This window comes from Vidua macroura, chromosome 3 (genome assembly GCF_024509145.1).
Source record: "Vidua macroura isolate BioBank_ID:100142 chromosome 3, ASM2450914v1, whole genome shotgun sequence".
Lineage (NCBI taxonomy): Eukaryota > Metazoa > Chordata > Aves > Passeriformes > Viduidae > Vidua > Vidua macroura.
This window is the reverse complement of record NC_071573.1, coordinates 19,619,358-19,638,512: the sequence shown is the minus strand read 5'-3', so window position 1 is coordinate 19,638,512 and position 19,155 is coordinate 19,619,358. Positions and strand designations below refer to the sequence as shown.

The 19,155-nt window shown below is 39.7% G+C and overlaps 1 protein-coding gene across 1 annotated transcript in view; it reads right to left on the bottom strand.

Moving 5' to 3' along the window:
- DAAM2 (dishevelled associated activator of morphogenesis 2) overlaps nucleotides 1-19,155 on the bottom strand; it is a 170,757-nt gene that overhangs the window by 42,465 nt on the left and 109,137 nt on the right. The window contains exons 6-14 of the mRNA XM_053973859.1: nucleotides 17,739-18,072; nucleotides 9,522-9,632; nucleotides 8,340-8,443; nucleotides 7,137-7,203; nucleotides 6,131-6,248; nucleotides 4,496-4,634; nucleotides 3,018-3,076; nucleotides 2,453-2,637; nucleotides 1,219-1,536 (exon numbers count right to left, since the gene is read on the bottom strand). Coding sequence (XP_053829834.1) covers nucleotides 1,219-1,536; nucleotides 2,453-2,637; nucleotides 3,018-3,076; nucleotides 4,496-4,634; nucleotides 6,131-6,248; nucleotides 7,137-7,203; nucleotides 8,340-8,443; nucleotides 9,522-9,632; nucleotides 17,739-18,072 — 1,435 coding nt within the window. The remainder of the gene's footprint in view (nucleotides 1-1,218; nucleotides 1,537-2,452; nucleotides 2,638-3,017; nucleotides 3,077-4,495; nucleotides 4,635-6,130; nucleotides 6,249-7,136; nucleotides 7,204-8,339; nucleotides 8,444-9,521; nucleotides 9,633-17,738; nucleotides 18,073-19,155) is intronic.

Below are 19,155 nucleotides of genomic sequence, written 5' to 3'. Positions count from 1 at the left end.
CACTCCAAAATGAAGACCCTACCCTCTTATGCCCCCTTTCCCAACTATTTTGCCTTCCTCAAAATAGTGTCTTTTAGCCATCTCACCACCCAGATCTTCAATTTTATTAGCACAGCTGCCTTCACTCTTATCCAGAGGGCAAGATAAGCCTACAGTTACTGTACACTAAACAGAAACACCTGTGACTCTCTCTTTTTCATATAAATTCATATATATACACATATATTAGCTATTATTTCTTTTCTTCAGAGCACTAAGTTCCATGTTCTGCAAAGGAAAATAAATCCTCGTCCTTACATTCTCTCCCACACCCCCCACGTGGCCTTGATAGACAAGCACAGACGGTCCAGCAAATATTTCACTTAACTTTATTTTAAAGAAAAGGGGAGAGGGGGAGAGAGAATTCTTGTGGCATTCCAGAGGTCCCTGGACACTCATTCCAAATGCCAGAGTTGGGCCCTGGGTGAATTTCAGTCTAAAAAGAACCTGGGTTTCTAGGCAGAAATCCAAACTCAACACAGACACTTTTTTTCTTTCTAAATCAGTTTAAAAAATTAAGACCTAAAGAGAAGGGGAGGGAAAAGAAGAAGGCAAAAAGAGAGAAAAGGAAGAGAGAGAAGTGAAGGGGAAGGAGACACAACCAAGGTAGAAGAAAATGAGTGCAACAGAAGAATCCAAGTCCTCTGAGGTTTTTTTTGCCAACCTGGAGTTTTATCACCTATAGACAGTTCTAACAATTCAAGGAGAAAGGCAGCTTCCCTCATGGCCATGAACAAACAGCGAGGAGAATCAGGACACCTTTCTCTCCTTGGCGATGGCTCCTACCAGAGTAGAGGTGACTGGTTTTCCAGATGGCTCTCACCATGTTTTGCCCACATTGGCTCTGGTCACCCTTTTTCCTGGTGTACAAGTGAGGGCAGCTCTGGCACACCAGTCCTGGAGATGTCCAGCTCTCACTTACGTATTCAGCCCCACGACAGCTTTGCTTGACCAGATCATTTGCAGGCCCACACCTATGCAGCTCAATCTATCCAGCACCTTGCTCATCACAGGGGATGTGCTGGACGACTGGGGAGAATCCCTGAATACAGTTAATGACTCCTACTGACCACAGCCCACAGAAAGCTACTTGCTTCTATGCCACTTCGCATTTCATGGCATTAACCAACACTGGGGTATACTCAGAAAGTAAATCAATTGAGTAATGCAGTTTCTTACCTCACTCAGCTTAGCCCAGTTGAAGGATTTCAGTGGATGTGAAGGCTGTGGGATAGATTTCTTCTTCAGACTGGGGCCACTGGTGCTGAAGGTAGTTGTTGAAGGGGGTGGCACCCCCATGCTGAAGAAGGGTGGTGCTCCTGGTGGAGGAGGAGGTCCTCCTGGTGGAGGTGGTGGAGCAGGTGGCGGGGGACAGCTGGAGAAAGGCAGAGGAGGTGGCAGTGGTGGCAAATTCTCAGACATATGAGAAGAGGACAAAGCTAATGGGCCACCTGGAGGAGGGGGTGGTGGGGGTGGGAAGGAAATGCTGCCCCCTTGCTGGAAAATAAAAAACACAGAGAAAAAGAAAGCAAACAGTTTAAAAGGCACAATAACTTCATGTTACCAGCTGATGTGATTTTATTACCACTCTCAAAATATTTGATGTTTTCTTTAAAGCCTCCTGCACTCAAAGCCATGCAATAAAGGGAGGAATCTCAGCTTTCATTTAAGAGAAAGTTTCAAGCCCAAGGAGTTGTGGAGAAGAGCTTGAAAAAGGAACCATAAATGGCTCAGAAAAACAGAAAGCTAGTAAAAGAAGCCAAAATGTATTATTTTCTCTTTATGTATGAAAAAACCGAAAAGTTCAATCTTATGAACTTTTGAACTCCTGGATTTAAAAGCTAAGGGTTTGAAACACTGAATACCTGTCATTAGGCCTCACTAATGCAAAGTGGGAGAGGGGAGGAGGGAATCAATCTGCTTCCTGCAGTGTCTAACTTCTCAGGCCTGTGTTCTGGTGGCTCAGACACACTGCTGGCATAGAAGGAGCACCAAACAGGAGGGAGCATCTGCAAATGTCACTTTTGCAGAGCTCTGAGACAGCTCAGATGCTCTTGCAGCATGATAGGAATCCTGTTTCCTATATACTTTTGTATCAGGGAGGTTTCTCTCTATTCCACTGAAATAACAACCAGGGTCACCCCATTCAGCAGTGAAAATTATGGCTGGAGGAGGACATGCATGCCTAAGCAGCTCCTGCAAGGAAGGTGGCTGAGGAGAAGGAATGGAGCAGCCCATGCATTAACCATTTTATACTACCAGCTCAGGGATTTTGGTCTCAGCTAAAAGCTGAGCAGCTTCTAAGTATTCTCTGTTATGACCACAGATGTGCTTCATACATAACATGCTTTTGTTCATCATTCACTAGTTAGTAGCCTTTCAACAAGGATGGGGAAGACTCCCAGTCTCATACCGAGAACTCATTAAGTTGAGCCACCAGATCATTCATCTGGTCTCGGGTCTGGCGCAGCTCCAAGGATTCCTTCTGCAGCTTGTCCTTCATTTTGTTCAGTGTCTTCATCATTTCGTCCTTCTCCTGCGTCTTTGTTTCACATTCCCGCTCTTTCTTCTCTAGCCTGCTCATCAGCTCTGCATGGTCTAGGGGGAACACGCAAGTGGGACTGATGAAACAAAGCTCATGAACAGTCCCTGAGGAGATGTAGGTTATACTGAAATAAAGCTGACACTTCTGTCAGCTCAAGCAGGGATGTAAAATGAGAGCAAGAAAAAGAAAATAGAGTCTGACTGTCTTGACAGTGACCTTCAGTGATCAAGACAGCAATGCCTAAGTTTCAGTTAGACTGTAAAATCACTTCATGTGAGGACTGAAGGAACCCTCATCCTGTGAAACACATAAACTGTTCACCAGGACACAAAGTGTCTGCAAAAGGAAAAGTTGTGCCCAGCTCTGCTGCTCGCTGCTCTGTGAACGAATCAGGATCAGTTTCTGCCTACACAAGCACAGAGAATGAACTCACCTTTCCGGAACTTCTCTGCCTGATCCCTCCACTGCTTGACCTCATTTTCATTCACCAGCCTGAAAGATGAAATGAGATTATTTAAACTTTTCCTGAGCTACCCAGGTTGAAAGACAAGTGGCCATTATGCGTAGTGATCAGCAAAAGGCAAGCTGGTAAGTGTACAAGTTTATACAGGATCACGCCAGTGGTCCTTCTGGATCCAGATTCTGCTCCCTAGCCTAGAGCTAATAGAAAAAGGATGCCTTTTTACTCAATGTCATAAAAAGGGATGACTGTGGAAGAAAGTCCTGATACATTTCTCTCTTCAGGTAATGACCTCAAAGTGCGAAGTCTACTTATTTCGAAAGAGAGAAGTCATCACTAAAATAATCACAGCTGCTATGGGGTACAAATTACCCCATCCTTAATATAAGACCAGATTGCCATTGTTTTCTTCTACTTCCTGTGGTTCTACTTTTTCTTTCTTACAAGGATGAAGAACACTTCTCTTTTGGAAGAGAACAGTAACAAGGCAATTCTCATATCTCATACTGGCACAGCCATTTCCTATAACTAAGAGAAAATATGCAGAGCATGCTGGGGATTGATTAGATGTGCAGAATGAGAAGTAACTGTGAAAGCAGAAAAGGAAGATCAGGCATGAAATCTACAATGAAGTCTGGTATCCAACACCACTGTATTTTTCCATGACAAGAAATCAGTTTCATTTTGGCTCACACCTATAACAAAAGGAACTGTTAAATTTTTAGTACAGGAGAATTTGGTTTCATATAGGACTTATGTTCTGTAAATGTTCTTTTCAGTGGATAATTCGGAAGGGTAATGGGCCATGAATTACCTGCAGAGGCAGTTGGACGAAATGAAGAATCCAAAAGTTTGGCTAAAAAAGGACTGAGAACAGGGAAGTTGAGAAGCGAGCCAGCTCATGTAGCTAGACTTCTCAAATGATGCGTCCTATGGGAAAAAATAATGGTAATGCCCTCAACCAAGTCTGTGGGTGAGAGCAAACAGACATTTTATGAAGAGGCAAGAGGTTTTGTGTGCCAAGGGGGGACTGCTTTCCCCTATTTGCAATCTTTCTAAACCATGTGCTCATGAGTAGGAATGGGATCTACATAGAGAATATGATATTATTTTTACTTTTTAATATCAAGGAAAGCCTTCATGAGCATCCTGAATTAAAAAAGGCACATGAAGAAGCCTTGTTATAAAATCATGAGCATTTTTTCTGGTCTTCTAACCAGAACAACAGTTACTAGAAGTCAAATACAAGGACTTTGCTAGGAAATACTGCCAAGCTAAGATGTCATTAGAAGGAAACTACTTAGAAGACTTAACTACTTAACAAGACAATGAGAAGCTGTAAGTTGAAATAAGAAAGTCCTCACATATGATATTTTATTTCTTAAACACCTGCATACTGATCATATCCTTTTACCTGCATTACAGAAATCAACAATAAAAAAGCAGCTTACATTTTAATGATATTTTTGACATTGAAGTTTTCCAATGGAGCTATATCTGGATCATCTCCTCGTTCATCCTGAAGAACAATTTGTTGGAGTATTCTGTCCAACAGCTGCCACTGCTGGAAGGTGCCTCCATTCCTCTTATCTGTATTGAAAAAAGACCAACCCATGAGCTCTTCTAATTCCATGCTGAAGTGCACAGACCTGCCAACAAACTGGCATTCTTTCCTCCTTCATCTCAGTCCTGTACGCGATGAATTACAGAACACAAAGACTAACTCTGAACAGCTGCTAGCAGATTATTTACAAGCACCTGGCATACTGGGACAGCAACTTTGTGCCTGATGTGCACATTCAGGCTATGCAGCCCTTTTGACAGGTTAGCTATAAGTTGCACTTTAAACGTTCATAAAAAGGATTCCTTTGTGATAACGAACAGTCAGTGTTTTCTGGGGCTTGATGTCGAGGTCACTGTAGAAACAATGAGATGTTCTATCTGCATGCCTGGTTATCTGCAGGTCAGTGAAACTCAACTGGCATGAAAAAATCGTACAAACATGACTGGAAAGTGCAGAGATAAAGAACAGAAATTGAACCAAAGGGACTGATCCCATGGATGTCCAAACAGAAGAGCCAGAGCAACATTAAATCCACCTCAATTCTCTAAGTTACATAACCTAGATCTTTAGATTCTTTAAAACTGCTCCAGTACAATCCTGCTCTGGCCTAACAGGATTTAGTCCTTCTGCCAACAAAAATCCCAGTCAATACATAAAGCTCAAGCTCTGCTCTAAAGACTAATATCAAAGAGGCCACTGAGACAAAGCATTGCTCAAATTTGTGCATTGCTGGACTTGAATCTAATGAGAGCCTGAGAACATACCACATATTACATTACCTGCTGAAAAGCACACGCCAGTACATCTCCCTCATGTTCCCTTCTCAGTTTGACTGCTCAAATATGGATGAAAGTAATGGAAGACCAGCACCTCACTCCTAACAGGATCAAGGCAGGCAGTTCTTTAGTGATCTTGCTGTTACACTCTGGATGCATAACTGAATTATTTTATTGCAGTTAACAAGAAGATTCTTATCACTTCCTTTGGAAACAAATTCCAATATTATTTTTCACTTTGAGTTTGGAAGCTCTCCATTGATGCATTGCCATGAGATAGCAGCCTCAAGACTTACTGTGGAATTTCAGCTTACTGTGGCATAACAGCTTTCAGTACTGTACTGTTTCACCAGAAAATAATCCTCGGTGTCTTTTTTAAATATTCTAAATTCTATCTATTTCTGGGAATTCCCTGATCTATAGCACAAGGACTCTTTTTTAAAACTTCTGATTTAAAATCATTAAAACTCTATCAGTGACTAACGGAATGTCTCAGCTATTCAATTTTATTGGCAAGTGCAGAGAGGTCAAACTGCTGCCCTAAGTATTGTGACAAAATTTTGCACTGTAAGATACCAAGTGCATTAGCCACAGCTAAGTTCTGAATGGGAGACAAGGGCAGTGTGTGCCCTGGTATCTGTGAATTTGTACCTACACCAGAGTTTCACCCACTTCTCCAATAGCCCTTGCTCTGCAAATCCGTAAATGTACTCACATGGCATCTGCAAATCTGTAAATGTACTCACATGGCATCTGCAAGCAGTGCTGGAGGATGGATAACAAATAGGGATAGGCATCTGTATGCTTCAATCTCTTCTTGATCAACTCAAACATCTGAGAGGCACTTTTTGTATCAATGTGGATCTGAAACAAGAGAAGAGGAAAACCATCTACAGCGAAAGCCTGATTAACTGTGAAAGAACCAATCAATTCAAAGACAGGCAAATTTCCAGCAATGGGGCCTCTGCTAAGTCTCCTGCCACGTCCAGCTGCAGGTTCCAAGGATCTTTGACATCACCATTGTCATCCCTACCTAGTATGGAAAAGATCCCCAAAGTAAAGGGCTAGAAAGGTGGGAGGCATGCAAAGCCACCAAGAACTGTTCTGGAGCAAGCAAAACATTTGGGTACTAGAAACTGGTGGCACAAATAGTAGAAGCTAAGCAAGAAAGGGTCAGTTGTTCCGTATCTGTGTGTGCAGCAAGAGCTATTCACAAAGAAAGAGGGGACTAAACCATTCAGGACCCTACAGCTTTTTATTGATGCTAGAAGTTTGTCTTTGTTTTTATGTTAGCCATTAAAATTCACATATTCTAAAATACCGATCCTCTCCACAGGCTCTAAGGCAACAGTTGTCAGCCGAGTTACATGTAATCTTGAGAACGATATCAGAAAATAGCCCAAACTTCACCCATAGTCCTGCAAAGGGGATGTCTGAAACTAGAAGGCATCCAGATCATCAGGACTGAGAACTTGAGAGCAAGGTTGAGAACCTCCTTCACTCCTGAACATTCAGGCAAACAAAAGAAAGAAGTTTTTATCAAAGACACTCATCAGAAATCCTTTGTGTGACCACTGTTTTCACTGTTCAAGCAGTACAAACCTCCTGCTTGCTAAATGAGAAACAGTGAAAACAAGAACATCAGCCTCTCTCAGCATCGAAATCAAACATTAGTTTTTAGGAAGCACAAAGGAAAAGTTCACCAAGCATCCCAAGTGGATGCAAGTTCAGATACTACAAAGAAAAACTTACCAGGTCAAACCGCTTGGCAAGCTCCAAGTCATCTTCATTTCTGACCATCTCAAAGAAATCTAAATGTCTAAGAGGAAACAGAATAACAAAACATCTGCCAATGTTTGTGGCATGATTCAGACTTAAACTAAGTGTGTCACTAGAGAAGCAGCAATATCTCAGTTCAGCCAGAACATGTGGAAATTGGCAAGCCTTTCTTACATGAAGTGCTGCCACAGGTATGCAAGGCAAGGGGGTCAGTGACAGGCCAAAAGAAAAGGCTGGCAGAGCTATACACATTCTTTAACTGCTGTGCTAAGTCACTGTGTTGAGGTAAGGTGCAAAAACAAAACATAAAATAGGAAAGGGATATTCTGTTTTTGATGAATGCAATGCCTGCAGTGATAATACATTCCTAAAACGTCCACACCATACTTGCTAGCCAGGTATTGGATCATTAACAAGTTGTTTCTTTTAAACATTGAAGCAGAAATGCATTCAGTGGATCAGTTCACAACAGTCTCTAGATATGCCTATTGATAAGCACAGCAGCATGACTATGTTTGGATCTGGGTGACCTGGTGAGTGACACATTTGACCATCTGGACTTTTCTTACACAGAGACTGGAGCACAGCAGATGATGTGGAGAAAGGCTGTGGCACATTCCCCTGTGCAGATCTGGTACAAGAGTTCTTGTAATGCAGGCATCTGAGATCCTCTCAAACCTTTGTTATTCTCCTAACTTGTAAAATCCAAAAGTGGCCTAAGTCCCTCCTAAACACTCCTAGTTACTGTCCAAAGGGATACAGATTACCTATAGGACAGATTCTTTTATTCTTGCTTATAATGTTGCAGATCAAAAGCATCATTCCTGGTTCCAGCTCTGCAGCAAACTGTAGTCATACAACTTGGAAACTCAGAACCTGCACTTAGACCACACATTCTCAGTCACAATGAAGTCAATGAACAACTGGGTTCCTTCCCTCCTACCAGGACAGGCTTTTGTTCCAGTTGTGCTTCAAGAGAAAACAATTAGAATATTTTCTGTATTTTTCATTCTGACTGCCAGCCCCAGCTGAAAGGAAAAGGAATTGAGGAAGTCCTTTGCCACAGCCTTTATGGAGTCAGTTTCAAGAAGAGACAGAATCAGCTGTCTCAAATAGAGAGAGTTTCTAAGAAGTCTTTCTGTTCATCAGTAGCTGTTCTCAGAAAATAAGTGTTACCTGTCCAGTGTGGCATTCTCGTGTCCTCTGAGCTTGTCAATGACAGGTTGAATTCCCAGCATTAGAAACTCATATCGGAGATGCAACCGGAACTCCAAATTGTCCTTAAAAATTGAGGGAAAATAAAGTTATTTGTTTTCAAGAGCTGTCAATCACATTTTAAAAACATTTACTTAAAACTTCAGTTCTTCTCTTTTTAATATTCTCTATCCTGACACCAAATTCACAGGATGAATAATTTCAGTAAAGAAAGTAAAAAAGGACTTAATGCCTTTGCCTCCATTTCACTTAAAAGTACATTTACGTGCTATGAATTTTGCATATTCAGTCATAAGGACAGCACACTCCTTGTTGTTCCATAAGGAACAGAAGCTACTGTCATTTACCCTGCTAGTCCATTAGAAGTTCCCCTCCAGGCTACGGATGAACAGCATTGCAGTCTTCCTCCTATTTTTTTTTTCTGTTTATTTGTCATAAAACCATACACATAAAATCACATACTCTGACAAACCTGCTTACATCTATTCAGTGGGATGTTACAGGATTCCCAGAGACAGAGACAAATACATTGTCAGATAGCTCTCATGAGCTTGCTGTCTTTTGTGGTTTAACCAAAAAAAGAAAAAAAAGCCAATGTCACAAAAGTAACACTTTTAATGAAATAAATTAGTTTAAACTATCTTTCAGATTCAAAAGGAAGCCTTGTTAATAAAAGTAAAACAGCTGGGCTTTTCTCTGAAATGTTTCCCTTTGATATTTTAAAATTAAAATGCTTTGACTTTGGCTTTGAGTCAAAACAACTTAACATTTTAAAACATTTCTGAAGATAAACCAAAATATTTTCTAAAAAGGCTGGAATAAAAAGGTAAATGCTTTGCAGTTCTTAAAACAAACAAACAAAAAAAAAACCCCACAACCAAAACAGCAAAAAAAAAAAAACAACCAACCAACAAACAACCCAAAGTAATCACTTCAGTGTAAGTAGTCTATGTTATATTGAAGAAGCTTGAAATTAAATAATATGGAAGACATTATAAAACTGATCTTAACAAATAAGCAGTATTTTCCACAAAATATATCCACTCGCTACCACAAGATTTGTGACTTAATCTACTAACTATTTCCAAGGTAAACTAATTTAAACATAACATTTTAGAACGAATTTCCAGGGCAGTGACTCACCTCACCAGCACCTGCATTCAGAACAGCATTGATAAAGGACATGATGGCTGTTTTGAGGTTTACTTCATCTCGGTATCGCCCCATGCTTCGGTCTAGCTCATTTAACAATGACTGAAACAGAACAGCAAGCTGGGTTAGACATAAGGTAATTTCTGGCAGGATAGATTGCACTTCTGTATACAGGGGGAGATAATTGCAAAGACAAGCTCTCTTTTGAGGAATAAAGCCTATGCCTGAACCTTGAAAGATTTATCCTTGTTCCTTCACTTACCACCCTTTAATATGAAGCAGACAATTATTACCTCTTGGTTAGCTCCTTTTAGGGATTTTCAAATAACAGGAATATCCCCTGTGCATACAGCTCCAAAGCTCAAAGTTGAATTACACATCTCCACTGGAAGTGCAGTTAAGTTCCAGTTTCCATGTTACAGACTCATGGAATGGTTTGGGTTAAAAATGACCTTTAAAGACCATCTAGTCCTGACCCCGCAGACATGGGCAGGAACATCTTTCTGCCAGACCAGGCTCCTCAAGGCCCTATCCAGCCTGGCCTCAAACACTTCCAGGGATAAGGCATCTACAACTTCTTTGGCCAACCTGTTCCAGTGCCTTTTCACCCTCATCATAAAAAAACCCTCTTCCTTTTACCCGTTCAATGTCTAACCTCTCATAGTTTAAACCCTTTTGCCCTTGTCCTGTCACCACAGGCGTGGTAAAATGCCTTTATCCATTTTTCTTATAAGCTCTGTTTATTGAAAGGCTGCTGGAAGTTCTCCCTGGAGGCTGCATGTTCCACCCCCCCCACCCCCCCAACCAACCCACAGAGGGTGCTCAGCTCAGGAATGCTTTTGGTCTAATTTCTGCATACATACTGATTTTTTACCATAATCTTGTGAACATCAGGAGACAAAAGAGAAAAAGACTAGACAGATAACACTGGTGACCTTTGCCTTATTTAGGATTAATTCCACTTGAATATTTACCAAAGAGGTTAAATGCAGAAACTGATTAGCCATGAAAGCAACTCTACTTTCAGCATTGTGCTGATCACAGTTAATATTCTCTTCAGGATCTTCTCTGATCAGTTCATAATTCCAAGGATGATTTTCCTTACTGAAAGAGTAACAAATTCCACTTGAGATCTGTGAGTTCAGCTGTATGAGTCTCACTCCAGCATAAATAATAAATGCCTCACACTCATATATTTGTTTTGCTATCACACTAAAAAAGAGAGAATTCTTTTTAGTCTCCTTAAGAAGTTTTGACCATAAAGGGATAACAAAGACAAAAATAACTTTTTTTGTGTTTGGCTCAGCAGACCATCTAAATAACATTTTGAAGCTATGTTGCTGAGTAAGGAAGTTCATTTTCCTCTAGTCAGTCTTTTGTCCCTCGTTACTGAAAGTGTTAATTCATAGCAAAATCTTTCCTCTGCTAGTCGCCATAGGTCTATCTTGTTTTCTTTAGAAAGCCACAGAGATATGTCTCAAGAAAAAAGGAGGAGTATCCTCCTGTGCATTCTTCAGGGGAAAGAATAACCTCCTGGCTTCATGCTTATTTTGTGCAAAAATATTTTGACCTATCAAACACTGCTACTGACAGCTGTTTTCACATCTGAGCATAGTACGTTCATTATCAAATAAGCTCGGTTTCATAAACTCCTTTCTCTTGCTGTTTCCAAATTTCTCATCTGGAATTTTCAAATTTCCTTACTCCAGGCATTTGAGCTTCAATCTTATCCACCCCAGTAACTGTGTTACGACCAAATAATATTTTGCTAGAATGGGGAACAAGTCTTACATAAAAGCACATGAAATGCTCTACTGAGCCAGACTGGTGGTCAGCTCAATCCACCATCCTAGCTCTAACAGTGACAATCAGAAACTGAGAAGTCTTTAAATTCACCAATAAAACCAACTCCTCAACTTGACAAACAAGCAGAAGTGAAATAAATGAGAAAATTTTATTCTGTTACTGCCAGATTTGACACTAAAATCCAAAACACATGTGTATTCTTGGAATAATTGAATTAGCCATCACTAGAGAAGCAGCAAAACCAATAATGGTTTTGCTGGTTTTCTTCAGAGGCTTCATTCCTATCATACTTTCTCACAGACTTGTAGGAACACGCTAGAATCTATGAAACAGCATATCAGGTACAGCATCCAGACAGGTTGAAGGATGCTAACAAAAATTTTCTCTCCCCCATTTCAGAACACTGAACTAGGAGCAGAATGCAATGGGAGGCAAACCAAATTCAGGGCAAGAAAACCCAAAATTCTGCGTTGCACTAATCCAACTGAAGAGCAGCACATCTACATGTAATTGTTCAGCTTGAAAGGAAACACTGTAAGTTCTTGCAATTCCTAAAAATCAGAGTCTACACCCATACACTGTGGCCAAACTCCAATATCTCCAACTCTTTGCAAATGGCTGAGGTTCAAATCTTCACTTGAACATTTCCTGTGAAAAAGATTTCACCACACCTCTTGGCAGCCAGTTCTGTGGCTCAATTGATCTTACAGTTATAAAGGTTTTTCCTACTATTTAAGCAAAACTTTCCTCACTTAATCCCATTATTCCTCATCACTGACAACCAGTAGGGTTTCATTCAATCTGCAGCAAACCTCAAAAGGCTCTGATTGAGCCCTAAAGGGAAGAAGGAAATTAAGGGTGAATACAGCCTTTTAATTTGTTCCTTGTTAGATCCTCTACTACAATTCCAACTTGATCAGCTTTCTCCTTACAAATTATGGTCTGTACTGACAGTGTTTGATATAAACCAAGCAAGGGGGCTCTGGAAGGAATGCTCTTGGCCTCCACCTTTTCAACTGACAATATCAAAATTTCTTTATTAATTCACCTCGAGCTTCAAAATTTCTAGCAGCATTAAGAAGGAAAACAAGAATTTTCTGCCCAAAGCAGCCCGGTTAATATTTCCACTGGGAAGTAAAACCAGCTTCTTTCAGACAGTATCTAACACCTACATTTTCTCAAGACTAAAAGGAAAATTCTTTCTCCCCACAGGGATCCACAGCTAGACAAGTGTTTTAAATAGCAAGCTGTGCTGGAAGAGCACTGGAACATCCTGACGAACTTTTTGGGCCAATAGAGCATTATGAATTTGCAATGTTAGTTTTGTCTCAAAATATGGCATGTTAAAAAGTATAATGTGATACAATGTCATGACACAGAGAAAAGGAGGGGAAGCAGAAAGCATAACAATAATCGGAAAGGCAACAGCTTAGGGGAGAGAAAGAATGTGCCCCTTTCACAAGGGAAACCAGTCATAAATAGATAATTCAGACATTAATGATTTTAAAATCAGAGACTCTTCTTTCTCAGTTTTTATAGCATTTTATAAAACTCCATCTTCACAAGGAAAAATAAAAGACAAAGTAATGTATTTATGATCACACATCGAGCCGGTGACAGAATTATATTGAATACATGTTAAAAAATCCCATCAAGGACAACAAGGGCTCATCTTCCTGATTCCACGTTTCTGCTCTGAGGATTTACTGTTTGGATTTCAAGTGTTTTCTTTCATCCCTGTTCTTTAATGGGCAGAGTAGGATTTGTAGGCAAAGTAGTATGTTTCAAACAATTGGATATAGACAGAGTTTTCCAGATTGCCTCAAGAAGGAGATTGAAGGCAAGTCCTAATACTACTGTGGTATTTGAGTATAGAAGGAGTATTACACTGAAGAGGACAATTTTCAAGGAATATCTTAAGATGAACCACAGACTGTTGGATATTAAAGCGAGAATCATTCCAGGCAGAAGGGCATTATAAAAGAAGGGTCAGTAATTAAAGCAAGCAAAAGGAAGAGCTCAGGCAAGAAGATGGGGCAAATATGAGAAAATAGGAATAGTGACCATACAAATTGAGACACAAACATAGTATAGATTCTTGTTGCAAGTGCCAAGACAAGGATGATCCTGATATACCTATTAACACATTGAAAATCAAAGACACAGGGTGAAGTTGCAGTATGAAAAGGCAAATGAGTGAAGACTGGAGCCTCAACAAAAAAGAGTAAGTTCTGGAGAATATCCCCAGGGCTTTAAAGTGAATCCTGACTGAAGTTAGGGACTGACAATTGTAGTCAGTAGATGAAATGCTGACAATTGGCAATTTAGAAAGAAATAATATTTTACGTCAGTTTCAATTCAGAGTAAAATCTGAATTGTTTTGGTAAGGAAATAGTCCTTCATATTCATATAAGTTCTATTTATATTTTCCATTAACTTAATAAAAAAAAAAAAAAAAGAAAGAACACATCAAGAAGCAAAGACACCCTTTATGAAGAATTTCAGCACTGTTTGATTAATAGTCTTCAGCTGGTATTATTTGGTGCAACCTAGTTAATTGGGACTAAAAGCATTTATAATGCTCAGGAATTTCACTGTCATTTGAAATTTGACTTCAGATACCCTACTGTAAGTTTTCTATTCAAGTAATAGGAGCTATTGCAGGACAGAACTAATATAAGTTTAGTAAGAACCATATCTTAAGTTGCAGCTTTCCTTCTCCACTAATTCACCAGTTGCTGAGTCTTCTGACAACTTTTGGCAGCTGTGCCAGGTAGCAGGAGTTATGTTTAGAACATTGACTGGCAATAACTTCTCACATTCAACAAAATGTGTCATGTTTAACGTTGCTGTGTTAAATACATGATCTCTACACTCCACTACACTTGTGCAAACTGGAGATAATCACTGTTTCAATCTAAAGTTGTCAGCAGCAAGTTATTCAGGAGCTCAAGTTTTAGATAGCTGTCAGTAAATCATTCTGAACCTCTCTTCCTTCTTTTTACAAAAAGCAGTGGAAGCAGAACCAGGTACCCCAAAGGTACTCATCAATGATATCCCTCTTCAAAGGGAAAAAAATTGTTTTGGGGAAAAGTAGATCTGTATTAGTGTTAATTACATTAACTTCCTGATTCCCCAACAGACATAGTGCTGGTCACTACAAATGACATGGGGAGAATGGGACATCTAGGTTTACTGCTACCTGCAAGAGTTGAAAATAAATCCAAATAGATAGTATACAAAGTGCCAGCTTTCACAGATGAGGAGGAATAAATTGACAGCAAGATGGCTGAATGGGATGACAAATATTTTCAACCACTGTTGTCAGGAAGGCAACTTAAGGAAAAGCAACACTGGCACTGATATTACCAGAAGTCAGCATCACCTATAAGTTATTTGTTGGACATTCCAATAAAAGTGAGTTCCGTACAATTTCCAGAAAGCTCTGCACTTTTACTTCACAAGAACTGAGTTGATTTCCAGAATTTGAGATTACTTTCCTCTTACACATTGTGCCTCTAATTTGGCCATTGTCTTGCAGAGCTAGATATAAAGACTGAGCACTGCCTTTAGAGTTCCCAGCTTTCCTTCCCCCCACCAATTAGAATCAGTCTGCAGTGATGGACCATAGAGGCAAAGGAATAAATTTCTACTCTGCATAGTTTCTCCATAGTTCCTACAGTTTAGTTCACAATTTCATTACTTTCACAGAAAGAATTCCTGTTTGTGGGCTCTGCCAGATTCCCCACTTGTGGTGGATAGTTTTCAACATAACAGTGTTTAGGTGTGGCTGGTCAAAGTCAAACTGCAAAGTATAAAGTTTGCTGCAAGCTCCACACTTTTTGGACACTGCACTACATGGAATGATGCTGCTAGATGCTCAAGCTGCAGGAAACACAGCCCCCAAAGGGTTCTGTTTCACACCTAAAGGATCTCTTCAGATACTTGCAAACTCTGGGTTACAAAGATTACATTCAGGACTAGGATTAAAAGAGGATAGAAAAAGGTTTTCATTGTACACTACATCTTTGAAGCTTACAGGAAAGATAAAGAACAAGCATTTTCAGCTCATCCTTCTTTTAAAATGGCTTCCCATATTCAAGTTACAGTGGATGTTTTTCCTGACAATAAGCTGCAAGACTATTCTGAGACAGAGGTGCAGGAGGGCAAGAAGCAAAGAGCTGGAACACTCTTAATTTTAAGTGCTAGAGTATCAGAGAAACTTCCTCTAAAACATAAGAAAGACCTTGACCACATTTGTTTCTTCAGGATTTAAAAAATCCCCAGCCTCTCTGTTAGAAGAATAACTGGAGACGGATGAAGAATGTCTTTGGATGAACACTTACCTCTCAAAATTAAACTCAAGCTATTGCTGAATATAGCGGAAAAATCCCATTTCAGTCTCTAAAACACCAGTATTCGTAATTGCAAACAAGAACACATTTCCTTCTGCTAAATAATTTTAGGAGTTGGGTGGGGCTTCATTTTTTTTTTGTTTGTTTTTTTTTTTTTTGTTTTTTTGGTGTTTTTTTGTGGGTTTTTTTTGTTTGTTTGTTTTGGTTTTGTTTTGTTTTGTTTTACTTGAGAAGTAAAAGAGAGTATCCATTTGTCTTTCATTTTTTCCTGAATGGAGAAGTATTTTGACAAGCTCAGCATTTAGGCAAAGTACTTTTCATGAGTGTAAGAGACTGGTAAGCACCTGCAAATCATTCCACCAGATTCCTCAAAAGCTACCACATTTTACCCAGCAGTGACTTACCTCAGTTATTCAGTAACTTTGAAATCATCACAGAAACAGAAAAAGAGAGAACACCCAACTATGGTAAACTCAGCACCTGTCCCATATGGGCTTATTAAGCAGTCACTTGGTCCAGTAAGGGCAAGTTAACATGGGACCATAAGTGTAGTCAGGCTTATTAGTTACTGTTTTTTCTAGAGCAGCTCAAGTTATCCCCACCTGTCTCCCAGGTATAAAAGAATGTCATATTAATTCAGGAAGGTTTCTTTATTTCAACTAAGTACTAGAGAACAAACTGAATTTAATTTTTTTCCTTCTCCTCTACAGGCAGTACCTATGGAGGAGAAGGAAAATCTCCACATCATAGCTCATGTACATGGCTTACTTCCTGCACTGCTCATTCCTATCCTCCTCCTCTTCTCCATACTGAACAATGGTGACACATTCTTATGACTGCAGCTGTAATCTCTTCACCTTCCAAGTTTTACTGTAATTATTATTTTCTCTATTGAAGTAGCCCCAAGAGCTTCCAACTGAGGCTGAAAGGCCCCCACTTCTGGAACCATACATCATATGTGTCACACATGCATATCAAAGACACACATCAAGTCTGAACAGACAAGCAATGCAAATGAGGCAGTGCACTTCAAGGGATGGATCTGACAGTGCCAAATATAGGTTAACACCAAATCAATATCTCCTGCATCCCTGTCCCAGGTCTGAGTCACAGTCAGTGAATCCCATAGTGCATTTGGTTCTAACAAAAGCATTGGCAGCTACTGTCCATCAGCACAGACTGTTTCCCCATTCACTTTTTTGTTAGCCTAAAATCCATTAGTTGAGAAGGAAGTACAAGATAATGACTGTCAGGCATTAGGATCCAGTGCCTGTTGGCACAACACCACTCTAATGATTTTATCTAAGGAAGAACATGGGTATCTAAGGAAGTAAATGGGTTAGATTATCCTAAAGTTAAGGAGCCACAGCTTCACATGCTGCAACAGATTCTCCACTATCTTTTTGTAAAGGTGCTCAGATCACTGGGAAGAGGAACATTATAGTAGCAGCCAGTAGCTTCCACAATAAAAGCCTGTCACTGACCTACTTCAAGGTCTCTGAGAATGCATTTCTCTTCTATGGTCTGAATGGGAGTTATTTGAGCCAACAATTGCTAAGTGACTACGATTCACAAGTTGATTGCTAAGTGGCAAAGGAAGTGCCTCCACCATATATAATTTAATTCTTCATCTCCATTATTTAATCCACAATTCTTTCATTACTAAATTAAGATTTAAAATCAGGACAGAGGCTCCTGAAATTCTGTGGCTTCAGCTTTCAGGACAGAACAAATCATAACCATCCCAGAAATGCCATCAAGCTAGAGTATGAGCAGATACTTTGCTTTCATTTAGCAAAGCGAAACTCCATTTTCAGGGAAAATATATGGAATTTTAAGTTAGCAATAATGACCAGTAAGATGTCTTGAAATATAAATATAAGTATGCACATATAGTAATAACCTATTTGAGGAATTCCCTTAATAAAACAAAATTATAAATATTGCCTTTTTACTACTTAGCAAGTTTGCAACATATGCACTCAAAAATCACTCCCAGCAGAGATTCCTCATTCTGGGTATTTCTGTCAAAGTATCCTCCTTTTACCTGGAATCTTGTCCTTTCTGCAGCATAGACTTGGTAATGAAGCATGGCTTGCAAGACTTTTTTGTGACCATCTGGTACCAAGCAGACAGCCCCTAGGATCTCCAGCACAGCAATCTTGGTCTTAATGTTCTCAGTCCGTAAGCTCTGGGATATGATGTTGATGCTTTCAGGATGGGCCAGGACATGAGCCCGTCCTTGGGAGTTGTTCATCAGTGCCTTGATACACCCTATAACGGATGTGTGGATGCGACTCTCCGAGGTCTCATAGTCCATGCTCTTCAGGAAGTTCAGCAAACAGCTCAGGCCATCCAGCTCAATAAACCTGGTCACAAACCTGAAAAGAGAAAAACCAAAAAAACAAGTAGGAAAAACAAGGAAAGCAAACCAAAGGCACTTTATTCAAAAGACACCATATTATTCAATCCCAGATCTTTAAAAGCTGGCTAGTTTTCAGCCTAAATTCACAGAACAATTCCCAGGTATTTAAGAAAAACAAAGCAAATAAGCCAAGAGAGAAAACATTCCAGCTAATAATGGTGTGTTACATAGTTTCAGGGTAATTATATGCTATCATCTTACACTTCTGTTTGGTCTCTGTTCTTTGTTACAGTTACCACCAAACACTGCTGTGGTTCACCTCAACAGCTGCTGCATTTTCAAGGCTGAAGGGATTCTTTTGAATTGTTCCATCTTACATACGTGCTAATACACCAAACACACAGACTTGTCACCACAATTTTAGTTATGAGTCCAGATTACCTTGAAAACCATGTTTAGGCTTAGCTCTAACTTTCAGCCAATACTGCTTATAGCTTCCACCTCCAGGATCTGGGCACACTGACAGAGGCAAACTCATTTTTCCTCTGTCCGTCAACCATACTGCCTTCAAACTCCAATCCCATGACATATCTGTAGGAACATGTTATATTTAAAAGGGGCATGTTCTTCTGTAAATGGTAACGCTCCTCTGCTTTTGTTGAAAACCAGGGTTAAAAAATCCAGATGGGTCAATTTAGACCATGCAAACAGCCCTCTAGACAAATCAGTAAAAAATTATGGAATTAGATAAGTCAGTTCAAACCCATCATTCTAGCAATGTTTTGTTTGAAGTTCCCAGGATTAAAAAATGGGGAATTCAAAGACATGGAAAGGGCTGCAAATAATTTCCCTAGATTGCATTGTTTACCTCCTGCTGCCTCTAACATGGCATTCAGGTAGATAAACTTTTTGGAACGTCTGAATGCAAAACCATTTGCATCACACTTGAATTTTCAGTCTATAAAAATGTACACTAGCAATGATTTGTTCATGGCCACACTTTGAATAGCGTAAGATAGAAAGACACTTCAAGCAATTTAAAAGGTTGCAAACAATTGTCAACTGTAACAAATTAAAAATACCAAAATTCTGTGTCGTC